This window comes from Aquarana catesbeiana, linkage group LG04 (assembly GCF_042186555.1).
Source record: "Aquarana catesbeiana isolate 2022-GZ linkage group LG04, ASM4218655v1, whole genome shotgun sequence".
Lineage (NCBI taxonomy): Eukaryota > Metazoa > Chordata > Amphibia > Anura > Ranidae > Aquarana > Aquarana catesbeiana.
Window position 1 is genome coordinate 475,375,441 of NC_133327.1, and position 25,206 is coordinate 475,400,646.

Genomic DNA, 25,206 nt, shown 5'->3' on the forward strand with positions numbered 1-25,206 from the left:
TATCATTTCCAGCCCAAGCCAATTCTGGCACTCCTCTCCAACAAGTAAAAAAATCATTTTTTTTGCTAGAAAATTACTTCGAACCCCCCAAACATAAAATGCTTTTTTAACAGAGACCCTAAGGAATAAAATGATGGTCATAAAACAATGTTTTATGTCACACGGTATTTAGGCAGCAATTTTTCAAACATTTTTTTTGGCAAAAAAAAAACACAAACACACTAATCTAAGCCCAATTTTTTGTATAATGTGAAAGATGTTACGCCAAGTAAATAGATACCAAACATGTCACGCTTTAAAATTGCGCACGCTTGTGGAATGGAGGCAAACTTCAGTACTTAAAAATCTCCACAGGCTACACTTTAGAAATGTTTACACGTTACCAGTTTAGAGTTAGGAGGAGGTTTTGCGATAAAATTATTGCTCTCGCTCTAACGTCAACGGTGATAGCTCACATAAGTGGTTTACACGCCGTTTGCATATGTGGGCGCAGCGTACATATTCGTTCGCTTCTGCGTGTGAGCATGCGGGGACAGGGACGCTTTCATTTTATTTATTTTTTTGTTACACTTTCCCTTAACCACTTCAATACAGGGGACTTATACACCTTCCTGCCGAGACCAATTCTCAGCTTTGAGCGCTGTCGCACTTTGAATGACAACTGCGCAGCCATGGTACTGTACCTAAACTAAATTTTTATGATTTTGTTACCACAAATAGAGCTTTCTTTTGGTGGCATTTGATCACCTCTGGGGTTTTTATTTTTTGCTAAACAAAAAAAAAAAGACCGAAAATTTTGAAAAAAAATGTTTTTTGTTTCGGTTACAAAACGTAAATAAGAAATTTTTCTCCTTCACTGATGGGCACTGATGAGATGGCACCAATGAGGTGGCCAAATTAGTGCCAAACAATGTCTGCCAATCAGTGATGCCCATTGTGGGCACTGATTGGCATCCCTGGTGGTCTAGGGTGGCATACTTGGTGGTGACTAGTGGTGGCATTCCTGGTGGTCCAACGTGGGCATCCCTGGGGGGAGCTGCGCTGATAATCGATCAGCACAGACCCCCCTGTCAGAGGAGCAGTCAATCGGCTCTCCTCTACTGTCGTCTGACAGACGGAAGTGTGTAAATGCCGATCAACGGCTCTTCCTGTTTACCTCGTGATCAGGACACGGCTGATCACATGGTTAAGAGTCTCCGTCAGAGACTGTTTACCTAGATCGGAGTTGCGGTGTGTTAGACTGACACACCGCAACAACGATCGCTGCGATGTGCGCCCCCGGGGGCGCGCAGTGGCTTGTTATTCTGAAGAGGTCATATGACGTCCGGTCAGGATATTGAAACCACTTTGCCGCCGTCATTTTGCCATATAGGTGACAGCTGGGCGGCGCAGCTCTCGTTCTAGATGGACGTCATGTGACGGCCTCCCAGAAGACCACTCTCGCACGCACGTGGGGGCGCATCGTGGCGATCGGTGGTGCGGTGTCAGTCTGACACACCGTTACACTGATCTCGGTAAAGAGCCTCTGACGGAGGGTTTTTACCACATGATCAGCCGTGTCCAATCACGGCTGATCACGATGTAAACAGGAAGAGCTGTTCATCGGCTTTTCCTCACTAGCATCTGACAGACGCGAGTAGAGGAGAGCCGATTCGCTGCTCTCCTGACGAGGGGGGGGGGGGGGGGGATCTGTGCTGCATCCAGGACCACCAGGTATGCCACCCTAGACCACCAGGGAAATGCCATTCAGTGCCCAGGCAGCTGCCAATCAGTGTCCATACCCAATGCCTGCCAGTGCCATCAGTGATGCCTAACAATGCAATCAGTGTCCATCAGTGCCACATATCAGTGCCGCCTCAGTGTCACCCATAAGTACCCATCAGTGCAGCCTTTCAGTGCCCAGCGTCGCCCATCGGTGTCCACCACTGCCACCCATGAGTGCAGCCCATCAATGGCCATCAGTGCTGCACATCAGTGCCACCCATCAGTGCAGCCTACCAGTGCCCATCAGTGCCGCCTTATCAGTGCCCATCAGTGAAGCAGAAAAACGTACTTAATTACAAAATTTTATAACAAAAGAAAAACTTTTTTTTTTTGTTGAAAATTTTTAGGTCTTTATTTGTTAAGCAAAAAAAAAAAAACGCAGAGGCAATCAAATAGCGCCAAAAGAAAGCTATTTGTGGGAACAAAATGATAATTCTGTTTGGGTACAGTGTAGCACAGGGGTCTCAAAGTACCGGCCCGTGGACCGGTTAAAAATGGCCCGCAGGCATGGCCGATCCAGGACTAGAGGTCAACCGATATTTGGCCGTTAGGCCGATATATAACACTGGCCGCCTTTCCTCCTCCCTTCTCCACACTCAGCGCTTGATGCTTGTGTGAAACTGACACGTAACAAGAGGAGTGAGACAGAGGGATCTGTCAGAATTGAGGTTGATGTCGGGGGTGGGCGGGACCCGGCCAATATCAAACACCAGCCAATGGGATCTGTAGCGTAGCGGCCCGCCCCTTTCCTTAAGCAGCCCAATCATTGGCTGGTGTTTGATAGCTGCTGGGTCCCGCCCACCCCGACATCAACCTCAATTCTCACAGATCCCTCTGTCTCTCTCCTCTGTTTTATGTGTCAGTTTCACACAAGCATCAAGCGCTGAGTGTGGACAGCTCCTCTGTTACTTGTCAGTTTCACACACAGTTACACTCTGCTCAGTGTGAAACCTGCCAGTGCCAATCAGTGCCACCTGCCAGTGCCACCGCCAATCAGTGCCACCTGCCAGTGCCAACCAGTGCCACCGCCAATCAGTACCAGTCTGCCAGTGCCACCTCCAACCAGTGCCACCTGCCACTGCCAACCAGTGCCGCCAATCAGTGCCATCTGCCATTGCCAACCAGTGCCACCTCCAGTGCCATGCCAATCAGTGCCACCTGCCAGTGCCACGCCAATCAGTGCCACCTGCCAGTTCCAAACCAGTCCCACCTGCCAGTGCCATTCAGTGCCATCTGTCAGTGCCAATTAGTGCCACCTGCCGATCAGTGCCATCTGTACTGAGGACATCAAGTGTGTGGTAGAGCGACAAACAAGCAGGGAGGAGTGGAGTGGGTGAGGTTTTTTTTATGTTTTTTTTTTTTTTTTTTTAAATCGGCCTAAAATATCGTCCACAAAAATTGGCATCATATATCGGCCATCGGCTGCCCCGATTTCTAAATATCGGTATCGGCATCGGCCATAGAAAATCCCATATCGGTCGACCTCTATCCAGGATGTCTTTTTGAACTACACCCAGGCACAGCAGAGGGGGAGGCACCAAAGAGCTTTACCTCTCCATCTCCTCTGTACGCTGCTGCAGCCCAGAAAGAGAACAGAGCAGAGGAAGGAGCGGAGGAAGGAGCGGAGGAAGGATCCGCTCATCGATCCGCCCACCTAGGCATTGACGATAGACCGGAGCCCCGATCCAGGGTCCTTCTGCCACCTCAGGACGGGAGATTGTGAGGCTGAGGCACACACTGAGGCAAAGTCCTCAGTGGGGTGACTGGGGTAGAAATTTGTGCAGTGCGGGGGGGTATTTTATGGAGTGTGGGGCTATGTGTGCAGTGTGGGGCTATGTGTGCAGTGGGGGGTAATTATGGAGTGTGGGGGTTAATGCTGGGGGTTAATAATGCGTTTGCTGACACCAGTGCTGGGGGTTAATAATGCATTTGCTGACACCAGTGCTGGGGGTTAATAATGCATTTGCTGACACCAGTGCTGGGGGTTAATAATGCATTTGCTGACACCATTGCTGGGGGTTAATAATGCGTTTGCTGACACCATTGCTGGGGGTTAATAATGCGTTTGCTGACACCAGTGCTGGGGGATTATAATGCGTCTGCTGACCCCAGTGCTGGGTATAGTATAATGTTGCTGGTATAGTTTATTGTTTTTGAAGTTTTGAAAGTTTGCATGCGGCCCCCATGGGATATGAAAACTTGTCATGTGGCCCCCAGGCAATTTGAGATTGAGACCCCTGGTGTAGCATGACCTCACTATTGTCATTTAAACAGCAAGCAGCGCTGAAAGTTGAAAATTGGCTTGGGAAGGAAGGGGGTGTAAGTGATAAAGAAAAAAATATACTCCACGCCAACTAAAATTGTAAGTAGAAAAAATAAGTGAAAAATTGTAAGTGAAAAAAATAATAAATTAGTAATAAGCTGCTCCCCAAGTTGAGCAAAAATTGATCAATATATAAGTTAATATGTAGGGGGTGCTAGCGGTTAACAACAAAAGAAAAAAAATTGTGAAAGGCGTAAAAAATAAAAAGTGGAAAATAAAAACTTATAGCACACAATAATAGAAAAAGTGATAATGAATACTGAAGTCCAAATAGCTGAGTAAACACAATAAATGACAATGAAGAGACATAATCTTCCAATAAGTATTGATTCCTCTGTACGAACAAATGGAAAATCCATCACCAAGAATTAAGATACACCTCGCAGTGGTAGATAGATATCTGCTGACCAGATACCAATGACTCCTTTACTTAAAAAGAGTCATTAGCGCTTCTGCAGGATTGTGCCTCCTCACATGAGACGGCTGGGTGCTGGATGGTATAGGCAGAGAACCCTTCTTGCCTCGGTTGTCAGACATGGGATATGTGAAAGACAATAAAATCTTCCATAGTGTAATACAGTTTATTAAAAGTAGCAGAAAACAAAGGTAAAGCCAAACGGCCGCTTACATTAAAAAGTGCCTACCCGGCACTGGGGCTGCTCGCTCATCTGGGTAAGAATCACCATAGGAATGCCGTCATACCACCTCGATGGTCGGCATGCGGTCCACCCGGCGTGTGCAACAACCAGAGAAACCGGACGTAGGGGGAGATCACGTGACCATGTACCGCTCCGACGTACGTTTCGTATGAACGTCTTCAGGGAAGTGGGGTGTAAGTGCCCTGTATTGAGGTGGTTAATGACCAGGTCATTTTTTGCGATATGGCACTGTGTCGCTTTAACTGACAATTGAGCGGTCGTGTGACATGCCCAAACAAAATTGATACCTTTTTTCCTAGAAATAGAGATTTCTTTTGGTGGTATTTGATCGCCTCTATAAACAAAAACAAAAAAAAAAAAAAAAAAACTTTTTGCTATAATAAACATCCCCAAAAATTTACTGTAAAACACTAAAATGTCTTCATCAGTTTAGGCCATTATGTATTCTCTACATATTTCTAGTAAAAAATAAAATCACAATTAGCGTATATTGATTGGTTTGCGTAAAAGTTATAGCGTCTACAAAATAGGGGATAGATTGATGGCATTTATATATATATTTTTTTTTTTTTTTTACTAGTAATGGCGGTGATCTGCCATTTTTAGCGGGACTGCGTCATTGCGGCGGACAGACTGGACACGTGACACTTTTTTGGGACCATTGACATTTATACAGCGATCAGAGCGAAAAAATAGCCACTGATTGCTGTATAAGTGTCACTGGCAGGAAAGGGGTTAACACTAGGGGGCGATCAAGGGGTTAAGTGTGTTCCCTGGGAGTGTTTCTAACTGTATGGGGGCTGGGCTGACTGGAGGAGGAGAGAGATCGCTGATCCTGATCACTAGGATCAGCAGACCTCTCTCTAACTTCCCAGTCAGAACAGGGATATCTGTCTGTTTACATTGACATATCCCCATTCTGGCTCTCGTTCCTGCGATTGCGGGTGGCCATTGCGGCCGGACACACGCATCAGGTCCCCCACCGTAAAGCGGGTGCGTGCGATTCCAGCGGTGCACCTGCTACGGCTCCTTAAAAGGAACATGGCGGCTGGTTGGCAAGTGGTTAAAGGGTAACTCCACTTTCGTGGGGAAAAAGTCATATTGTAATTGAATGTTATTAAAAAATACCTTTCCTTTTCAACCTGCAGCCGCTGTAATTTTCTATAAATGCAACGCAATATGGCTACATGGCAGAGTTTTGTACACTGACCACTCCCGAGAAACATTTCCTGCTTGTGTGATTGGCTCACCAATTTCCCCAGAAGTCTGCCTAAGATACAATGTGAGGATATGTAGAAAAACACTGCGCTAACCTAAAACAAATGTGAAATAAGCAGCTACATACAATGTGACAAACAAAGAACAACAAAGAGGTGAAAAAATGTAGCGCATAACAATACATAAATATCGTGATATTTGTGTAAAAAAATGGTATACTGAAAAATAAACTAAAAATCCATATAAAATGATAGTCAATCAACCAAGTATATATTGAGCAAAATGGTTGCCCGTGTCCAAAATTAATAAAATAAGTGAATGTCCAACTGTGTGAACAAAGAGAACCACCGAGTGGTGTGGATCCCAGCCATCCGTGGAAACAACATTAAGGGTGAAAAAACATCAGCGACTATATATCAAGTATATGCTCTTACCAGATCAGGTGGACTTTACTGTCAGCGACATAGAGTCATCAAGGCAGTGTGTCACCCAGGGCAGGTGTGTAGATATCCAGGTGGTTCAGACCTCTAGGATGGAATCCAGGGAAAATGTCGGAGAACCTCCAAATTTACCACCAATTCTGGAACTTCGGTTTCCGAAGTTCCAGAATTGGCGGTAGATTTGGAAGGTTCTCCGAGCTTTTCCCTGGATTCCATCCTAGAGGTCTGAACCACCTGGATATCTACAAGGCACACTGCCTTGATGACTCCATGTCGCTGACAGTAGAGTCCACCTGATCTGGTAAGAGCATATACTTGATATTCAGTCACTGATGTTTTTTCATCCTTGATGTCGTTTCCACGGACGGATCTGCATACCCATTTTAACCATTCTGGGATCCACACCACTCGGTGGTTCTCTTTGTTCACACAGTTGGACATTCACTTATTTTATTAATTTTGGACACGGGCAACCATTTTGCTCAATATATACTTGGTTGATTGACTATCATTTTATATGGATTTTTAGTTTATTTTTCAGTATACCATTTTTTTTACACAAATATCACGATATTTATGTATTATTGTTATGCACTACATTTTTTCACCATTTTGCCTAAGATACAAGCCAGATTTCAGGCATCCTCTGCAACAAAAATGTAATTTTTCCAATAGGAACACATCTAAAAGGGATGCAGGCCCAGCAGCTTTCCTCATTACTGCTCTGCAGCTGCCACAGCTGACTGGTAATTATGAAACCACTCACATTAGACCCACAAAGCACAGAGGCACAGACAAACATACATGGATTTCTTCAGAACAAAAAAGGTAGGAATCTGCAACAAAGATTGATATAATCCTTGCTATGTATATAGATCAGCCGGGGGGGGGGATGTTTTTTTCTAAACAAAAGTGGATTTATGCTTTAAGAATTGATTATAATCAATTACGCAGATTAGTTAAGCCTTACTGGTGGACCACTGACTGTGGCCGCTCATGGGAGGTTTCTCTTCTTTCGTCTAAGCAGCCAGAACTTTACTCCTCACAATTTTAATATGTGACCCTCTTCCTGAGTCACCATACCAGTCTAAAAATGCCACCTCTTAACCAAAAAGAATTACTACCAACACTCCATGCACCAATACACATCCAATTCCACTCCCTATACAACAGCTAGAACTCTGTATCCTGCACCTAAATATTTCCTCGTGGTCCCATTTAGGCATCTGAAATGTGCAAAATCTAATGATAAACCAAAAGCTTGTGTTTTTTTTTCTTATTCCTTTCTTTTCCAGAAAGTTGCAGCTTACAGTCAAATGAAAAAATAGAAAACAAAGCATAGTCAAATAACACTGAAAGTCTCACAAATAGATCCAAATTCCAACAGGCCTAGCATAACGCGGTATAAATGGTCATATATACAGATTTGAAAATGGTCATCAGCTTACAGAGCATGTATGGCAGTGATGGCGAACCTTAGCACCCCAGGTGTTTTGGAACTACATTTCCCATGATGCTCAACTACACTGCAGAGTGCATACGCATCATGGGAAATGTAGTTCCAAAACATCTGGGGGTGCCAAGGTTCGCCATCACTGATGTATGGCATTTAGAGCAGCGACAAGAGATACCTAGAACATAGACTCAAGGACTTAAAACTGTGCAAATTATAATATATATATATATATATATATATATATATATATATATATATATATATATATATATATATATATATATATATATATATATATATATATATATATATATATATAAAGCGCCGCTTACAATAGCGACGCTTTTCTGCCGACGCCGCCCCCGCCCCAGTGTGAAAGGGCCCTAATAAAAAGGGAACTTGGGGGAAGGCGAGCTGCATGGATGCGTGAGCCCATAGCTCTGACTTAACCTGCGGTATTGTGGCGAACCAGAAATCTACTTCATATCTTGTGGCACTGTAGAATAGTTCATTTACGGGGGTTCTAACCCCACCCTCCCCAGCATTTCCATTGCTAGGGATTTCTATTGAAGGCTTCCCTAACCAATTTCGTATAATAGTAATACATATACTAAATTGCAGCCTAACTAACGATAATGACCCAACGTAACGTAATACAGGTCAAGCTTTTATATTTAATAGGAATTTTGTAAAAATAGCTGTCTTTGTATCTGCTAGTAATGAGTTTGGTATATTTTTTGTGAAAATATTGTTTTAATAAACATTTGTACAAATATGACGAGGCCTTAAAAATCAGTAGCACCTTTTTATTCTACTGGTCATGTGCTTTCAGAAAATATATGGTTTGGGCGGTCTTTTACAAACTTTGAAAGATGTAGGTGAAAAACGAAAACTTCCAGATTTTGAGAGAAGTTTTTACCATTTCGCAAAAAGGTGCAATTTAAAAGTTACAAATATATTATTTATAAACTCATTACAGGATCTATATTTAGCAGGAATTTAGCAGGAATTTAGTAAAAAAAAATGCTGTATTTCTATCTGCTAGTAATGATTTTTTTTTTTTTTTAAATTGGAAAACCAACTTTATTAATAAAGTATATGCATGGTAAATAAATCGGTATAAGCCAACATGGCTAAAACAGTAGTACATACATAAATACATTGAAATATCTGTGTGACATAAGGCAAATTATCCATCAGGGGTGGAACCAGTACTAAAGAAAAGGAGAGAGATGAGGGGGGGGGGGGGGGGGGGATAAACATATCAAGTACACGTTTTACCATCTGCTAACCATCTGTTCCATACCTTCTCATACTTAAGCGGGCATCCTCTATGTACATAGATCAGCTTTTTATATAGAAGAGTGTCGTTAATCTCTTTTTTCCAGTACTGGATTGTAGGGGCAGGGCCTGCATCCAATTGCGAGCCACTACTTTTTTTTTCCATGAATAGCGTCTCATGTAGAAAGGTACGGAGGGGTTTGTCTGCGTCTAAGTCTGGCAGCAGACTGAGCAGGCACATCTTTGGGTCTAGGGTAGCAGGACAGCCCATCTGGTCATGCAGAAAACAAACCACCTGTAGCCAGTATGTATAATTGGACAGGACCATATGAGGCGATAGAGGGAGCCTGGGGTGTGGTCGCATTGGCAGCACTCTGGGTTTGTAACGCGCTATCCTCTGAGGAGTCAGATATGTCCTATGTATAATATACGACTGTGTGAGGCATTCTGACAGTTTGGGGGAAACTTTTCACATCCTCCAAAATTTCATCCCATTCCTCATTCTCAATTACTCCAACATCCACCTCCCATCTAGTCTTGGCAGTATAGGCCAATGCTGTGGTACTAGGAAGGCGGATGGCGAGTACAGGGTAGAAATTAGTTTGGCTGGTTCAGTACCTGTGACTGTGTCTACAATAGAAGGGACTGCCAGGGATGGGTCGGAGCCAGTAAATTGGGTTTGTATAGCGTAGCGGAGTTGTAGGTACCCGAAGAGAAGGCAGTTGGGGAGGGAAAATTCGTCCTTTAGCGATTGGAATGTTTTAGGTCCCGTAGGGGTCATGATCTGGTATATGTACAGGATCCAATGGCGTATCTACGCCACCGGGTCTGGAATGGACAACAGTTCGGGTAAGTGGGTGCTGAACCAGAGAGGGGTGTGCGAGTGGACCTGTGGGGTCCCGAGTTTTTGTAGTGCCATCCGCCACACCCTTTGGTGATGTGTCAGCATGTCCGCTTTGTGTTGGAAGGGGCGTCTTGTCAATGGGGCTCTGTGGACTGACTGAAGTGGGGTATGGGCTGGGTCACCTGGGCACTCACAGAGTAGTAGTTGGTATCTTGGTAGCTCTTTTTGTCAAAATGATAGAAATGGGACAGTTGGGAGGCAAGGTAATAGTCCTGAAAATCTGGAATAGCAGCTCCTCCCATTGTTACTGGGTTCTTCAGGATTCTCCAAGATAATTTGTGTCTACTGTGGTCCCATATAAACGAATTAAGATTGGATTCAATTATTTTGAAGAATTTTTGTGGTATATACAGGGGGGCATGCCACACCAAATAAAGTATCTTTGGGAGGAGTATCATTTTAACTAAACAAATGCGTCCCATAACACCCAGAGGTAATCTGGCCTAAGTCTGTGTCTTGGTCTTGATTAGAGTGTACAAAGGTTCAATGTTCAAGAATGTGTAGTCTGTGAGCGATCTGGAGACTTGTACTCCGAGATACTTGATCAGGGAGACCCTTGGGAGAGCCAGAGGAGGGGACGTGGACAGTGGAGGGTTAGTGGTCTATCGGAAGGATCTGGGATTTCGACCAGTTAATACTCAGACCTGAGTGGCTAGCGATACGTTCTATGGAGTGTAGGGCTGCAACGAGAGAGAGACCCGAGTCCACCAAGTATAGGAGCGCATCGTCGGCATACATTCCGGTCTTTTCTTCCAGGCTCCCTATCTTAAGGCCTCGAATGCTAGTGTCTGCACGAATCATGATGGCCAATGGCTCCACAGCCAATGCGTACAGCATGGGGAAAAGGGGGCAGCCTTGTCAGGTCCCTCTCTCTAGCGGAAATTGGTCAGAGAGCCAGCCGTTCACGAACACATTGGCCTTTGGGGATCGATATAGGAGCTGAACCCAGCGAATGAAGTTGGGGCCATATCCAAATCCCGAGAGGCACTCCCACAGGTAATTCCACTCCACAGAATTGAAGGCCTTGGCGGCATCCAGATCCACCACAGCCCTCAAACTGATTTCATCATGGGACCCATGAATGTTCATGAATAGGCGGCGAATATTCATAGCTGTGTTTTTCCCTGGCATAAAACCCGTCTGGTCAGGGTGGATCAGTGACAGAATGACCTGGCTAAGGCGTGAAGCTAAAATCTTAGCTAGTATTTTGATATCTACCTGTAGTAAGGAGATGGGTCTATACGATTTGGGGTATTTAGCTTCCTTACCGGGTTTGGGGATTACTACAATTTGGGCTTCTCTCATAAAGGGGGGTAGGATTCCCGAATCAAATATGGATTTGTACAGGTCGTAAAGTTTAGGGGTTAGAATCTCAGAGTAAGTGGCATAGAATGCAAGTGGTAGGCTGTCCGATCCGGGGGCCTTAGATGTGGCTAGACAGGAGCTAGCCTCGGAAATGTCCTCCTTAATAATAGGGGCCTCCAGGAGCTCAAGCTGGTCATTAGTCAATCTAGGGAATTTAACTCCCGCTAAGTAGTCCCTGGTATCTTGGGGAGTGTGGGTGACTCGGGAAGTATAGAGTGTATGGTAGAATCCCTCCGCCACTTGTTGCGGATCAGTGATGTCGTTCCCCTGCGGGTCAATCAATGACACCACCACTGGGGGGCGCGAGTCTAGATGGGCGAGGTACGCAAGTAGTTTGCCCGATCTTTCTCCATATTCAAATACCCTTTGTCTACAGAAAAAGATGCGTTGCTTAGCTTTTTCAATGTGCAGTTGAGAGACCTGTCGTGTCTGAATCTTAAGACTGTTGGCGTTGCTGGGCGAAGGCTCCCGATGGAACGCCTCCTCCAGCACCTGTAGGTGTTCTGCAGCCTGTTGAACAATGAATTTCGATGATCGTTTTAGTCAATTGATACACGTGGAGAGCAAGGAACAGGCGTGAAGCTTAAACATCTCCCACACCACGTCGTACGTGGCAGAGTCACCGTTAGCTTTAAAGTAGTATTGCAGCTCCGCAGGGATGTCATCCTGGTCCTGCAGAGCAGTCAACCAAAATGGCTTTAGCCGCCAAGAAGGAGCAGGGGATGCCTTCAGGAGCTGGATCGTGATCCTGTAGGGGGCATGATCCAAGAGAATTTTCGGAGCAAAGCCCACATCTCCCAGTTTAGGTGTCAGAGGCTTTTAAATTAAAATAGTCGATTTGTGACATCGTGTTGTGACTGGCTGAGAAGCATGAGAGGACCTTAGTGTGCGGATGCTTATGACCCCAAGTGTCAACAAGAGCGAAATCTGTCAGTATGCGGTACAGTCTGGTGGGTCAAGGGGGGGGGGGGGGGGGCCCCAGTGTGCCCATTCGGACCACAGCGGGGATGAGGGTCATGTTAAAGTCCCCATCCACACTGCCGGTACAGAGCTATATGTATGTCATAAAGGCAAGGCCCTCCTTAATTACAGCTGAGTTGTATGGGGGGGGGGGGGGACACACATAAGCTAGTATCAGGATAGGGGATCCGTTAATGTTGGCGTGGATAAAAACATATCTGCCCTGCTGGTCCGTCTGGAGCAGCATGAGATTAAACGGTACCCTTTTAGCAACTAGGAGCGATACTCCTCTGGAATAAGAGGTGTGGGTGGCATGGTAGGCCCAACCTATCCAAGGCTTTTTGAGAGAGGATTGTAAGTGGCCCGTGACATGGGTCTCGACTAGCGTGATGATGTCAGCACGCAGGGACTTAAGAAATGTCAGGGCTGCTGTGTGTTTAATCTTATTGCGCAAGCCTCTAACATTCCACGTGAGAAACTTTAAAGAACTCATGGCAGGGATAGGGCGTATATGATAGACCGCAACTGGACCAGGACCGGCAGAGCAGGTATAGACACATCAGATAGCATAAAACACATTGGCAACCAACATCGGTTGTGCATGTTTGATAATAACATAGTACCTTTAGTATTGATAAACAGTTGTAAACATGGTTGTACAAAAAAAAAAAAAAAAAAAAAACAACCACAAAATTTCTCTTCCCACCCAGTCCACTGCCACCCCAACTTGGCATGGACATAGTACCCCATAACCAGGCATCAACAGGGGACATCAACGTGTAGAACACATTGGAGGTGGGGAACTTAATTGCAAGGGAGCATAGATACCCGTAATGAACAGCAAAAGAAGGGGGAGAAAGAACAGCCAGGCTAACAGGGGGTAAAGAAGTTCCCAGAGATCCTAGGGGGGCGACTTCTTCTCTGAGAAGTGCATGGGTTGTAGGAGCCATAAAAGTGTAGCACCATTACAGCTGTGCAGGGGGAGGCTCCGTCTGCCATCAGGGTGGTAGGTAAATTGAGGTAGAGAATCTCAGCAACGTTCGATATGCTGTCCTCCAGACATCTCTCAGGTGTGGGGAGAACGGGGATCATGAGTCAGCAAGGTCGCTCAAAGGTGGCAGGCATGCTGCGAGGATCAGTGTATTACAGGAAATGATTTCCAGGTCTGCCCCCCTGCTCCGGTCAAGGACATGAACATGTAATGTACCCACTGAGGGGCTAAGCGTCAGGATGGAAATGGGCAGCTTTCCAGGCACAGGGGGAAGAAAGGGAGAGAAAAGAAAATTACTCACAGCTTGTAGTCAGTGTGGTATACTCAGTCTCGAGATCCCTCTGATCGATCCAAGTGGACGCCATCTCAGGGTCCTCAAAGAAGTGGGTTCGGCCATCGCACTCCGCCCGAAGCTTTGCAGGGTACAGCATAGTGTATTTGAGGTGTAGGACGTGGAGACGATGCTTAACATCCTGGAACCTGGACCGCTGCCATTGTACCTCATTGGAGAAGTCTGGGAAGACGGCCACATGTGTATTGGCGTGGGGGATATTTCCCCTCTCCCTGGTCAGGCGGAGGATCTTGTCGTGGTCCTTGAAATTAAGGAATTTCGCTACGCTATCAGGGTACGTGGTGGAGCTCCCTGGAGGGGGCGGACAGGCAGGGATTCAATGGGCTCTCTCCACTGCAAACATTACCCAGAATGCGTATCTGCCAAAGGTGGTTGTCAGGAGGTTTTCAAGATTGCTCGCTGGGTCATTTGCTAGTAATGATTTTAGTGTATTTTTAGCTAAAATATTGTTTTGATAAACATTTGTGCAAATATCAAAGGGCATTAAATACCTATAGCACCTTTTTATTCTATGGGTCATGTGCTTTCAGAAAATATATTGTTTGGGTGGTCTTTTACAAACTTTAAAAGCTGTGAGTGAAAAATGAAAACCTCCAGATTCTTTGAGAAATTTGGGTATTTAAATTTTTGCAAACGTTTGATTTTCACCATTTCTCAAAAAGGCGCAATTTAAAGTTTACAATTATTTGTTATTTATTAACTCAATACAGGTTAAGGGATTATATTTAGCAGGAATTTTGTAAAAATTGCTTTTTTATCTGCTAATAATGATTCAAGTGTATTTTCACTGAAATTATTGCTTTGATAAACATATGCACAAATATCGCAGGGCCTTAAAAATCAGTAGCCCCTTTTTATTCTACTGGTCATGTGCTTTCAGAAAATATATGGTTTGGGGGTCTTTTACAAACTCAGAAAGCTGTAAAGGAAAAATAATGTAATGGAAAAATTTCAAAAATGGTCAGGCCAGCTGAGTTTAAAAGTGGAGGCATGGCATGGCAGTAAAAGGGTTATTTTTTATTTTTATTTTTTTTTTACTTTTTCTGTAATCTTGATATCTACTATGACCACGAGACAACCACAACCAAACCTACAACAATCACTACCTTTCCTTTTTGCTTCCATCGTTATTCCCTCCTGATTGTGTTATCAAGGACTATAGTTTTTGAGAGTTTGTTTTGTTGCATATTTTAGGGATGGAGGTGTGTCACTGGTGACAACAGACCTTTCTCCTATTTTACACTGAACCCGGGTGGAAGACACCCAATCAGCCTAAAACTGGTATGTGGTCACCATTGCCACTACATACATTATACATATATGCATTCTATATTTATCATTAATGTGCATCAGCCGTACAGTTTTCAACACATAATTTATATTTAAGTGAAGGCATACATCCGTATCCATCTGGTGTGTTGTTCTTGGCTGGTGGCGGCTTTTTGTTCTGCTTCGGGAGCTGCGATGCATTTCCAAGGGGGACTTCTTGTCCTCTGCTGTCCCCGCCTGCTCTAATAGCAGGTGGGGCCACCTACACATTGGCACCATGGCCCCCGTGATTTCATGGCGTTGTTACGGTTGTGTCATCTGGATGATCCATGGGAATGTTTGCGCAAGCGCACCTCCCCATAACAGTGGACGCCTCATGCGCCCACACGTCGGGCTCTCCCGGGGATAAATGTCAGGGGTTCGGCATGGCGTGGATCATTGTTTTTTCTCCACTGATACACATATCACACAAGTTCTTTGCTGTGATTTACCACCTATACTATCACACACTTACTCCATTCAGGTAACCTCACATGTTCTCCACATGGTTTATTTTGAGCACTTATTTACAGCCTATTTGTCACTGCAAGTTATACCATACACTTGCACTTTACTCCATTTTCCACTTTCCTCCCTTTTTTGCTTTCCCTTTTCATCCCTTCACTGTCACTCTTGCTAGCCCTTGGTATTTCTCCACTATATTCCCCTACAGTCTCCATGCCCACACCATCTTTAGCTTGGGTCTTTTATTCATATAGATATACCTTACATGACATTACTCTCCACGCCCTGATACTTCAGATTGTCTGACATACACATTTCATTTAGGTTGCAGCTAATACTCCATGGACCCAGTGAGACTGTTAGGGATACACATCCTCGATTCACGCCATGCCTTTCCTCCATGTTGCCCTGGCTGGGTCCTTGTTTGGCCCCGCCCATTGCTGTCGCTGTCTGGGAGCTATACATCCGCTGGCTTGGCTATGTTTTGTGGTGAGTATGGGGTTCCCCTTAAAGCCCCCCCACCCCCACCCTGTGCCTATAGCACTAATATTATGCTACATACCCAATTTGTATCTTTTCATTTTAGGTACACTTTATACACATCTACCCCTGAAGAGCGAGCTAGGCCTTGCGAAACGTGTCGGGTACACCTGATGCCTAAGCGTTATACGACTGCTCACACATATATGTACCATTATTTTATCCATTTATGCTACATATCCTATACGAATAGGCTTTTATTGATGATATCCATGCATGTACTACCTTCATTGGAATACTTACTGTATTTAAAGTGGATGTAAACCCAATGTCATACTTTCTAAACTACTGCCATAGGGGTTATCTATAAGGATATACATGCCTCCTGCATGTATCTTTACCTGTCAAATGTCTCCCCTCTGTCTGTTATAAGAGCTGAAAAACTGCATATTCTGTGGGTGGGTCTGTTGTCTGGAGCTCAGTGGGTGGAGTCGTGATGTCAGTAGACTCCCCGCCCACCTCTACACTCCCCTTGTCAATATGCATTTTCTCTGTGCATATCTAAAAATGAACTTCTGCTGAACTTCTGCTATGATCTCTAATATCCAGTGAAAAGACAGGAAAGTAACCACATGACTTCAGCATGTCAAATCATGCTGAGGTGTGGAACAGCCAATCCTTGCAGAGCTGCTGAAGAAAGGAGTGGGGGTGGGAATTAAAAAATAATGCCTGTGTCTTAGGCTGTCACTCACAGCAAGGGGGAGTATTTGACCAAATTTTTCTCAGTTTGTCAAGATTTTTCTCACTGAACAAAAAAAAAAGGATAGCTCAGAGATGGATTAACCCTGTGTGGCAAGACTGGGCTCAAGTGATAGAAAATCTTATACTCTACAATATGATATAAAATTTTTTTTGGGGGGTTTACATCCACTTTAATGTACTTAATGTTGTTACTCATTGGCAATACAAAGGTGCTCATCTCCTTTTAAGTCCCAGGGCGAAGTGTCCGTTTTTGAAAGGACTTCAACGATTTACTTATATGGACTTGTATCATAAAAGACATTCTGATTGTTTGATCATTAGACCCCTTTCACACCAAAGGCGCTTCAAAAACGCCCTAAAACGCCTTAACGTTATTACCGCGTTGTTACAGCGCTTTAGTGGCGTTAGCGTTAAAATTAACACAACGCTGCAGGCGTTTTAGCAGCGTTTTTCAAGCGTTGTTGAAGCATGTGTTATTGATGCCATCTTTCTGCTTGCATGTTTATCCTTTGTGATATCATGTAAAATAAGCAGTGTCTTGTAAAGTAACAAGCAGTGTCTTGTTTTACTTCAAATCTTCATTTTTCTGAGATCAATTCTTTTTTTTTTTTTCGCACTTTAATTTTGTTTTTTTGGCACTTTGATGGTCTGTTTAATCACTCTGACCTTCCCACAAGTTCAGTCCTGTTGTTGTAGATGCTCTCTTTTCTGCTTGCATGTTTACCTTTTTGTGAGATCATGTGAATTTTCTACAGCTCAGGGCGGATTATAGGCGTTATTCAGGCGTTTTTACAGCGTTTTCAATTCATTTCAATGGAGAGGGGCGTTTTTAATGCGCTTTTTTCAACGCCCAAAAGCTGCTTCAAAGATGCTGCTTGCAGGACTATTCTCAACACCCCGTTAGCGCAACGCCTCAGTGTGAAAGGGTCCTTTGAGATGCACGGGGAGCATTTTATGAGCGTTTTAATAGCGTTATTTTTAGCGCTAAAACGCTGCAAAAACGCCTTGGTGTGAAAGGGGTCTTATGAGAGCGGGCATTGGGATGCAATTGTCAGGAGGGTAGAATGACTGACTCCATGTTGACATTGAATCCTGGTGCTTTCTCCTGCACAGTCTCTGTTAGTCTAGTTGATCCATAGTAGATACACATCACAGCAACAGCCAATAATGATACTAGTGCAGTTTGCATTAGAGCGGTTACATCTAGGTTTCTTAATCCTTTTTACAGGAGCATATATAAAGACAGACTGGAGAGCATTCAGAATAGGTCATTTTAAACCTATCCCTAATTGGACTAGCGGAATAAAGGGCGTTATGTATCCTTTACATCCAAAATGTGTTAGATATGGACAGGTAAAACGTATTTTAAATTTAAGTGTTCTCATCTCCAACAATTTTCTATTCCAAATGGTGACCCTTATCTTTAAATGCAGTGGTCATCAACCCTGTCCTCAGGGCCCACTAACAGGCCAGGTTTTATGTATTACCTTGGGGAGAAGCAGACTAGAATACTGCAATAACTGAGCAGCACTGTATTGCAAAAGAATAATAAAAGATGGTTCTCTCAGGGGACTATAATTTTCAAGAACACTCAGTATGGGTTTTTTACATGGCATTTTAATATGTCATTGTGGGAAATAAATCATCAGTTTCCACATTGTTATCCATATATTGAGCCACTGAAGAATAATTTCTGGCGATGGCTTTCTAAACAAGTTATCACAGTCAAGTATCAATCACACTTATTATCAAAGAAAATATAAGCAATTCTACACCAAGAGAAAACAAGAAAAAAAAAAGCAAAAAAGAAAAAACTGTAGCATGTTTTCATTCAGAAAAGCTTACCTTAACAGCAGTAAGGAATGCACAAGCAGAGCCACCAAAATCAACACACGTTTCAGTGAAAAATTCTTCATGTGAGAGACTTGGCCAGTAGCGGACTGTCCTTCACGTGTAGCTGCCATTACTGCAACTGACTAGAAAATAAAGAATGATCAGGTAATAAAAGTTGCATATTTCCCCTAGTGTTTTTGTTTTTTTAGTGTATAAAAAATACAGGCATTATACAGAATTATAGTCAATGTCCTAGGATGGCAATCACAATTTAACCACTTCAGCCCCGTAAGGATTTACCCCCTTCCTGATTGGACCATTTTTTTTTGTGATACGGCATTGCGTCGTTTTAACTGACAATTGCGTGGTCGTGCAAGGATGTACACAAACAAAATTGATGTCCTTTTTTCCAAAAAAATTATGGTATTTGATCACCTCTGCTTTTTTTTATTTTTTGCGCTATAAACAAAAAAAAAAAAAAAAAAAAAAAGAAGAGCGACAATTTTGAAAACATAATATTTTTTACTTTTTGCTATAATCAATATCCCAAATTTAAAAAAAAAAAAAAAACATTTTTTTCCTCAGTTTAGGCCGATATGCATTCTTCTACACATTTTTGGTATATAAAAAAATAAATTAAAAAATAGCAATAAGCGATCAGTGCTATAAATAACCACTGATTACTGTTTAAATGTCACTGGCAGGGAAGGGGTTAACACTAGGGGTGATCAAGGGGTTAAAGGTGTTCCCTAGGTGTGTGTTCTAACTGTGGGGGGGATGGGACTTACCGGGGGAAGAAACCGGTCGGTGTTCCTATATACTAGGAACACACAATCTGTCTCCTCTCCCCTGACAGAACATGGATTTGTGTACACACACACACACAGATGCCTTGCGGCTGCCTGCCACGCTCCCAGGTGACGGGCAGGCACGCGCGCCCCCTATACCCCTTTAAAGCGGCCGCCGCACAGCTACAGCGATTCGTGCAGGGGTGCCATTCTGCCGCCGCCAAACGGTGGGCGGTCGGCATGTGGTTAAATAACTTGCCACAAATGTTCATACTACCACGGACAAAAAGAAGAAAAAAAGTGTACCTGAAACAGTTATGCAGTAATAGTACAATACAATACACAATGCAAAATGTCCTTACAGCAGACCAACACTTGAGGCAAATCCAGTGATGCAGCACTACTGCTGACACCGAGGCTCTAGAAAGCCAAGGGATCGTATTCCGGGCCGCATCACAGCTATACCTAAGGCCGTGCACCAACTGGTCTGCCAGTTCCACACAGACTGGGGAAACCTGTTCCTTCCCCAAAACCAGAGCTGTGACTAACACCAGTCGAAGCACTGACCCCACAACCGCACACATCCCGGGCAACCGCCTCGGCCTTTGTCGGCAGGGTCCTTGAAAGAGGGGAGCCCTTTCTCTGGATTTGTGGTCACCTTATTTGACCTAGATACTAGGGGGTCAGCGACCGGAGGAGATGCCCATTTTCGCAGGAATCCCTCCTCAAAGGAGTAACGCACCGCCATTCGCTTTGCATTCACCCTGGCAACAAATGGTTCCAGGACCGCCGACAGAGCGTCAATGGGCACTGCAGGTGCGGGGAATCGGTTGCTATCATAGGGGTGTCTGGAGAAGAAGTGCCCAGAAAGGCACGCGGGCATTCCCACTCCTAGTCAATAAACTTATCAAAATAAGTAAGGTAGGAAAACACCTTAGCGGTGCGGATCGGCTTGTGGAACCCAAAAGGGACCCACACATCTGCAGATGCCCTAGCCGTATCCTCCATCCCTCCCTTTTTCCTGCGCTAAAAACGGACACGGAGGCGTCCTCTTCACTGTCTGGTGGGTCATGGTCCTCGACCTCTGAAGTGTCAGAACAAGGGCCGCCTGCCACAGCGGGACCTGGGTCTGAATCAGAGCTTCACCCAGAAGAGGGGGGGGGGTGTTTTACCCACCTTGTGCCCGCACACCACTTCCAGCCTGGCAAAAAATGATTCCAGGACCGCCAGCAAAGCGTCCATGGATACCACAGATGCAGTGGAATCAGTTGCTATCATGGGAAAGAAGCGCCTGCATCCAATGCCATGTCTGACCCACTCTCGCCTGTCACCCTTAGGGACCTAAGGCAAGAGACAAAAAAATGCCTACCCCCCCTAGCTGCCACAGACTGAGGGGCCCCCCGCAGGACTCACCACCCTGACCCAGGCATTGTGCTGCTGAGCCGCTGTCCGTACTCTCTTCTGCCTTCCAAAAGACAGGTTGTTCTGTGTCAGTTTCGCGCTATCCTGGCTTAAACAGCCGCCCAGTGCTGGAGAACTAACAGCCACCGTCCCTGGTGACCCCAAGAACATGGCCGTGGCTACAGGAAGATGGCCGCGGTTCCTGCGGCGAACATTCCGCCCTGCACGTAGCAAACGAATGCAAAATGGCCAAGGTTACTGTTAGCGTTAACGTTCGCCCCGCATGTCGGCAAGTGAAGGTGAAAAACGATAAGATAACCGAGCGGGCCAAACCCAAATAAGTGAAATGATAAATGACCAGAACCACCGCAATTAAACAAAGGGATAAACGAGCGGAACAAACGGACGCACAGCACCACCCCCTGCCAGGACCCAGAGACCACCCGGAGGACCCCCAGGCCAGGTACGTGCTCTGCACCCCCTATGCCCAGCCACACAGTGCCCTGCTTAGAATGGGGAGGAGGGAAAAGGGCAGGGAGAGAAGGGAGAGAGAGAGACCCCCTAATCGACCTCCCAGGGAGTGACCAGCTGCTCCCACCTGCCTAAACAAGTGGAACCATACTTACCCCTCCTGCAGGGACTGCTGGACGCACTCCACAGACAGACTCATCACCCGAGCAGTACGGGGTGGCTGTCGGCCACGGCGCACTGCGGCACAGACAGCAGTAGCCCAGTCATATGTGTGCCCCGGAGCATATAGCTCACTGGCCGCCCCTGGACCAGAACGGGGCATGGCGCGACTGACCCAGCGTGTAGCTAAAGGTCTACACACGCTTGATGACCAGGCTGGTGAGACTACCAGGATCTATATTATCCAGAATGTCACCCAGCCCGGCTGTTGATTGTAGATCACAGGAAGCAAAAAGAGCAAAAAAAGAAAAAATTTTTAAAGACCACTGGTCCACACAGGGAGCCAGGTCCTTCTAGACTAGGCAGAAAACAACTGAGCTGCTGGAAGCAGAGTGAGGGGTTATAGCCAGTAGGACTGCTCCCTGGGCGGTGCTGTGCTTGTTTATGTGTTTTGCCTAGTCCTCTCCTAAAGGTGGCGATATAACCCTAAGGTAAAGATTAAAGTGCTGTGTCCGTCAATGAACGAAAGACAAAAGGACGTCAATTTTGTTTGGAAGCCACGTCGCACGACCACGCAATTGTCAGTTAAAGTGACGCAGTGCCGAATCGCAAAAACTGCTCTGGTCTTTGGCCAGCCAAATGGTCCGGGGCTTAAGTGGTTAAGCTAATAAAGAGGCGGAAATGACGCAAGGCGCACTACGCCTCGTTTTCATACTGCACTTTCAATAGGGATGGTGGAAGTGACCAAATGCGCTCCACACCTTAGAAATAGTGAGACGGAAATTACGCGTAAACGCTCCAAGCCTCGCATACATGCTCCGCTCTCAATGGGCAAAATGCGGGAATGATGTATTCCATAACTGCATTTTCATACGCCTCACCTTCATATTCCCCTCTCAATGAATAAAAGGCTATGGCGAATTTAGCCCCCATAGCCACCCCTTTTTCCTGAAGATAAAATTGCCCATTAAACCAGAAATAATTGTGGCTTATGGCAAAGGATAACAGCTCCATGACAAACAATTTCTGATTATGAGGCACTGATGAATCCTGATACAAATACTATTGAACTGCCTCAAATCCAAGTTGATGTGAAATACAAGTATAAAGAGAAGCCACGTCAGCTGTAACCAATAAACAGCATTCAGGAAAAACAATATTAGACAAATGTTGAATGGTGTCTTTGGTGTCCTTCAGATAAGGGGGCAACTGTTTGACCAAAGGCTGTAAATGGAAATCAATGTACCTACCTATTCTCAATGTAACTGAATCTATCCTGCTGATAATGAGAAATCGTCCAGGGGGTTTAGTAGCATGTTTAGGTATCTTTGGAAGTAAATGGGCGGTATGCAGGGAGCCACCGGAAACCAAATATGCATACATTTTTTTGTTCAATATAGCGACGAAAATCCGGTTTGATGATAATCTCTAGATTTTTTAAATCTTTGTGGGATCACATAATATTTTACTATATGTTTCTCGATCACTTAACCACTTAAGGACCGCCTCACGCCGATGTACATCGGCAAGGGCAGGCAAAATCACGTACATATGCCCCGCCCCCCCCCCCCCCCCCCCCCGCGATCGCCGCCGGCCAATGGGAAAATTCCTTTGCTGCTGTATGCTAAACAGCAGCAAAGGAAGTGATGTCATCTCTCCTCGGCTCGGTATTTTCCGTTCCGGCGCCGAGGAGAGAAGACTGTAATGTGAGTGCACAACACACACACACACAGTAGAACATGCCAGGCACACAAAACACCCCGATTCCCTCCCCCCCCCCCCGATCGCCCCCCGATCACCCCCCCCCCCCCCCGTCACAAACTGACACCAAGCAGTTTTTTTTTTTTCTGATTACTGCATGGTGTCAGTTTGTGACAGTTACAGTGTTAGGACAGTTAGGGTTAGCCCCATTTAGGTCTAGGGTACCCCCCCTAACCAAGTTTTAACCCCTTGATCACCCCCCCGTCACCAGTGTCACTAAGCGATCATTTTTCTGATCGCTGTATTAGTGTCGCTGGTGACGCTAGTTAGGGAGGTAAATATTTAGGTTCGCCGTCAGCGTTTTATAGCGTCAGGGACCCCCATATACTACCTAATAAAGGTTTTAACCCCTTGATTGCCCCTTAGTTAACCCTTTCACCACTGATCACCGTATAACTGTTACGGGTGACGCTGGTTAGTTCGTTTATTTTTTATAGTGTCAGGGCACCCGCCGTTTATTACCGAATAAAGGTTTAGCCCCCTGATCGCCCGGCGGTGATATGCGTCGCCCCAGGCAGCGTCAGATTAGCGCCAGTACCGCTAACACCCACGCACGCAGCATACGCCTCCCTTAGTGGTATAGTATCTGAACGGATCGATATCTGATCCGATCAGATCTATACTAGCGTCCCCAGCAGTTTAGGGTTCCCAATAATGCAGTTAGCGGGATCAGCCCAGATACCTGCTAGCACCTGCGTTTTGCCCCTCCGCCCAGCCCACCCAAGTGCAGTATCGATCGATCACTGTCACTTACAAAACACTAAACGCATAACTGCAGCATTCGCAGAGTCAGGCCTGATCCCTGCGATCGCTAACAGTTTTTTTGGTAGCTTTTTATTGAACTGGCAAGCACCAGTGGCCTAGTACACCCCGGTCGTAGTCAAACCCGCACTGCAGTAACACTTGGTGACGTGGCGAGTCCCATAAGTGCAGTTCAAGCTGGTGAGGTGGCAAGCACAAGTAGTGTCCCGCTGCCACCAAAAAGACAAACACAGGCCCGTCGTGCCCATAGTGCCCTTCCTGCTGCATTCGCCAATCCTAATTGGGAACCCACCACTTCTGCAGCGCCCGTACTTCCCCCATTCACATCCCCAACCAAATGCAGTCGGCTGCATGAGAGGCATTTTCTTTATGTCCTCCCGAGTACCCCTACCCAACGAACCCCCCCCAAAAAGATGTCGTGTCTGCAGCAAGCGCGGATATAGGCGTGACACCCGCTATTATTGTCCCTCCTGTCCTGACAATCCTGGTCTTTGCATTGGTGAATGTTTTGAACGCTACCATACACTAGTTGAGTATTAGAGTAGGGTACAGCATTGCACAGACTAGGACACACTTTCACAGGGTTTCCCAAGATGCCATCGCATTTTGAGAGACCCGAACCTGGAACCGGTTACAGTTATAAAAGTTAGTTACAAAAAAAGTGTAAAAAAAAAAAAATATATATATATATATATATATATATATATATATATATATATATATATATATATATATATATATATATATATATATATATATATATATATATATATATATATATATAATAAAAAAAATAGTTGTCATTTTATTGTTCTCTCTCTCTCTCTATTCTCTCTCTCTATTGTTCTGCTGTTTTTTACTGTATTCTATTCTGCAATGTTTTATTGTTATTATGTTTTATCATGTTTGTTTTTCAGGTATGCAATTTTTTATACTTTACCGTTTACTGTGCTTTATTGTTAACCATTTTTTTGTCTTCAGGTACGCCATTCACGACTTTGAGTGTTTATACCAGAATGATGCCTGCAGGTTTAGGTATTATCTTGGTATCATTCTTTTCAGCCAGCGATCGGCTTTCATGTAAAAGCAATCCTAGCGGCTAATTAGCCTCTAGACTGCTTTTACAAGCCGTGGTAGGGAATGCCCCCCCCCACCGTCTTCCGTGTTTTTCTCTGGCTCTCCTGTATCAACAGGGAACCTGAGAATGCAGCCAGTGATTCAGCCAGCTGACCATAGAGCTGAACAGAGACCAGAGTGGCTCCAAACATCTCTATGGCCTAAGAAACCGGAAGCTACGAGCATT

At 45.0% G+C, this 25,206-nt stretch overlaps 1 protein-coding gene across 1 annotated transcript in view; it reads right to left on the reverse strand.

The window, feature by feature from the left end:
• Positions 1 to 25,206, reverse strand: part of NUP133 (nucleoporin 133) — a 1,112,480-nt gene that overhangs the window by 995,948 nt on the left and 91,326 nt on the right. Inside the window, 2 exon segments of the mRNA XM_073627602.1 lie at positions 18,574 to 18,671; positions 18,674 to 18,704. Coding sequence (XP_073483703.1) covers positions 18,574 to 18,671; positions 18,674 to 18,704 — 129 coding nt within the window.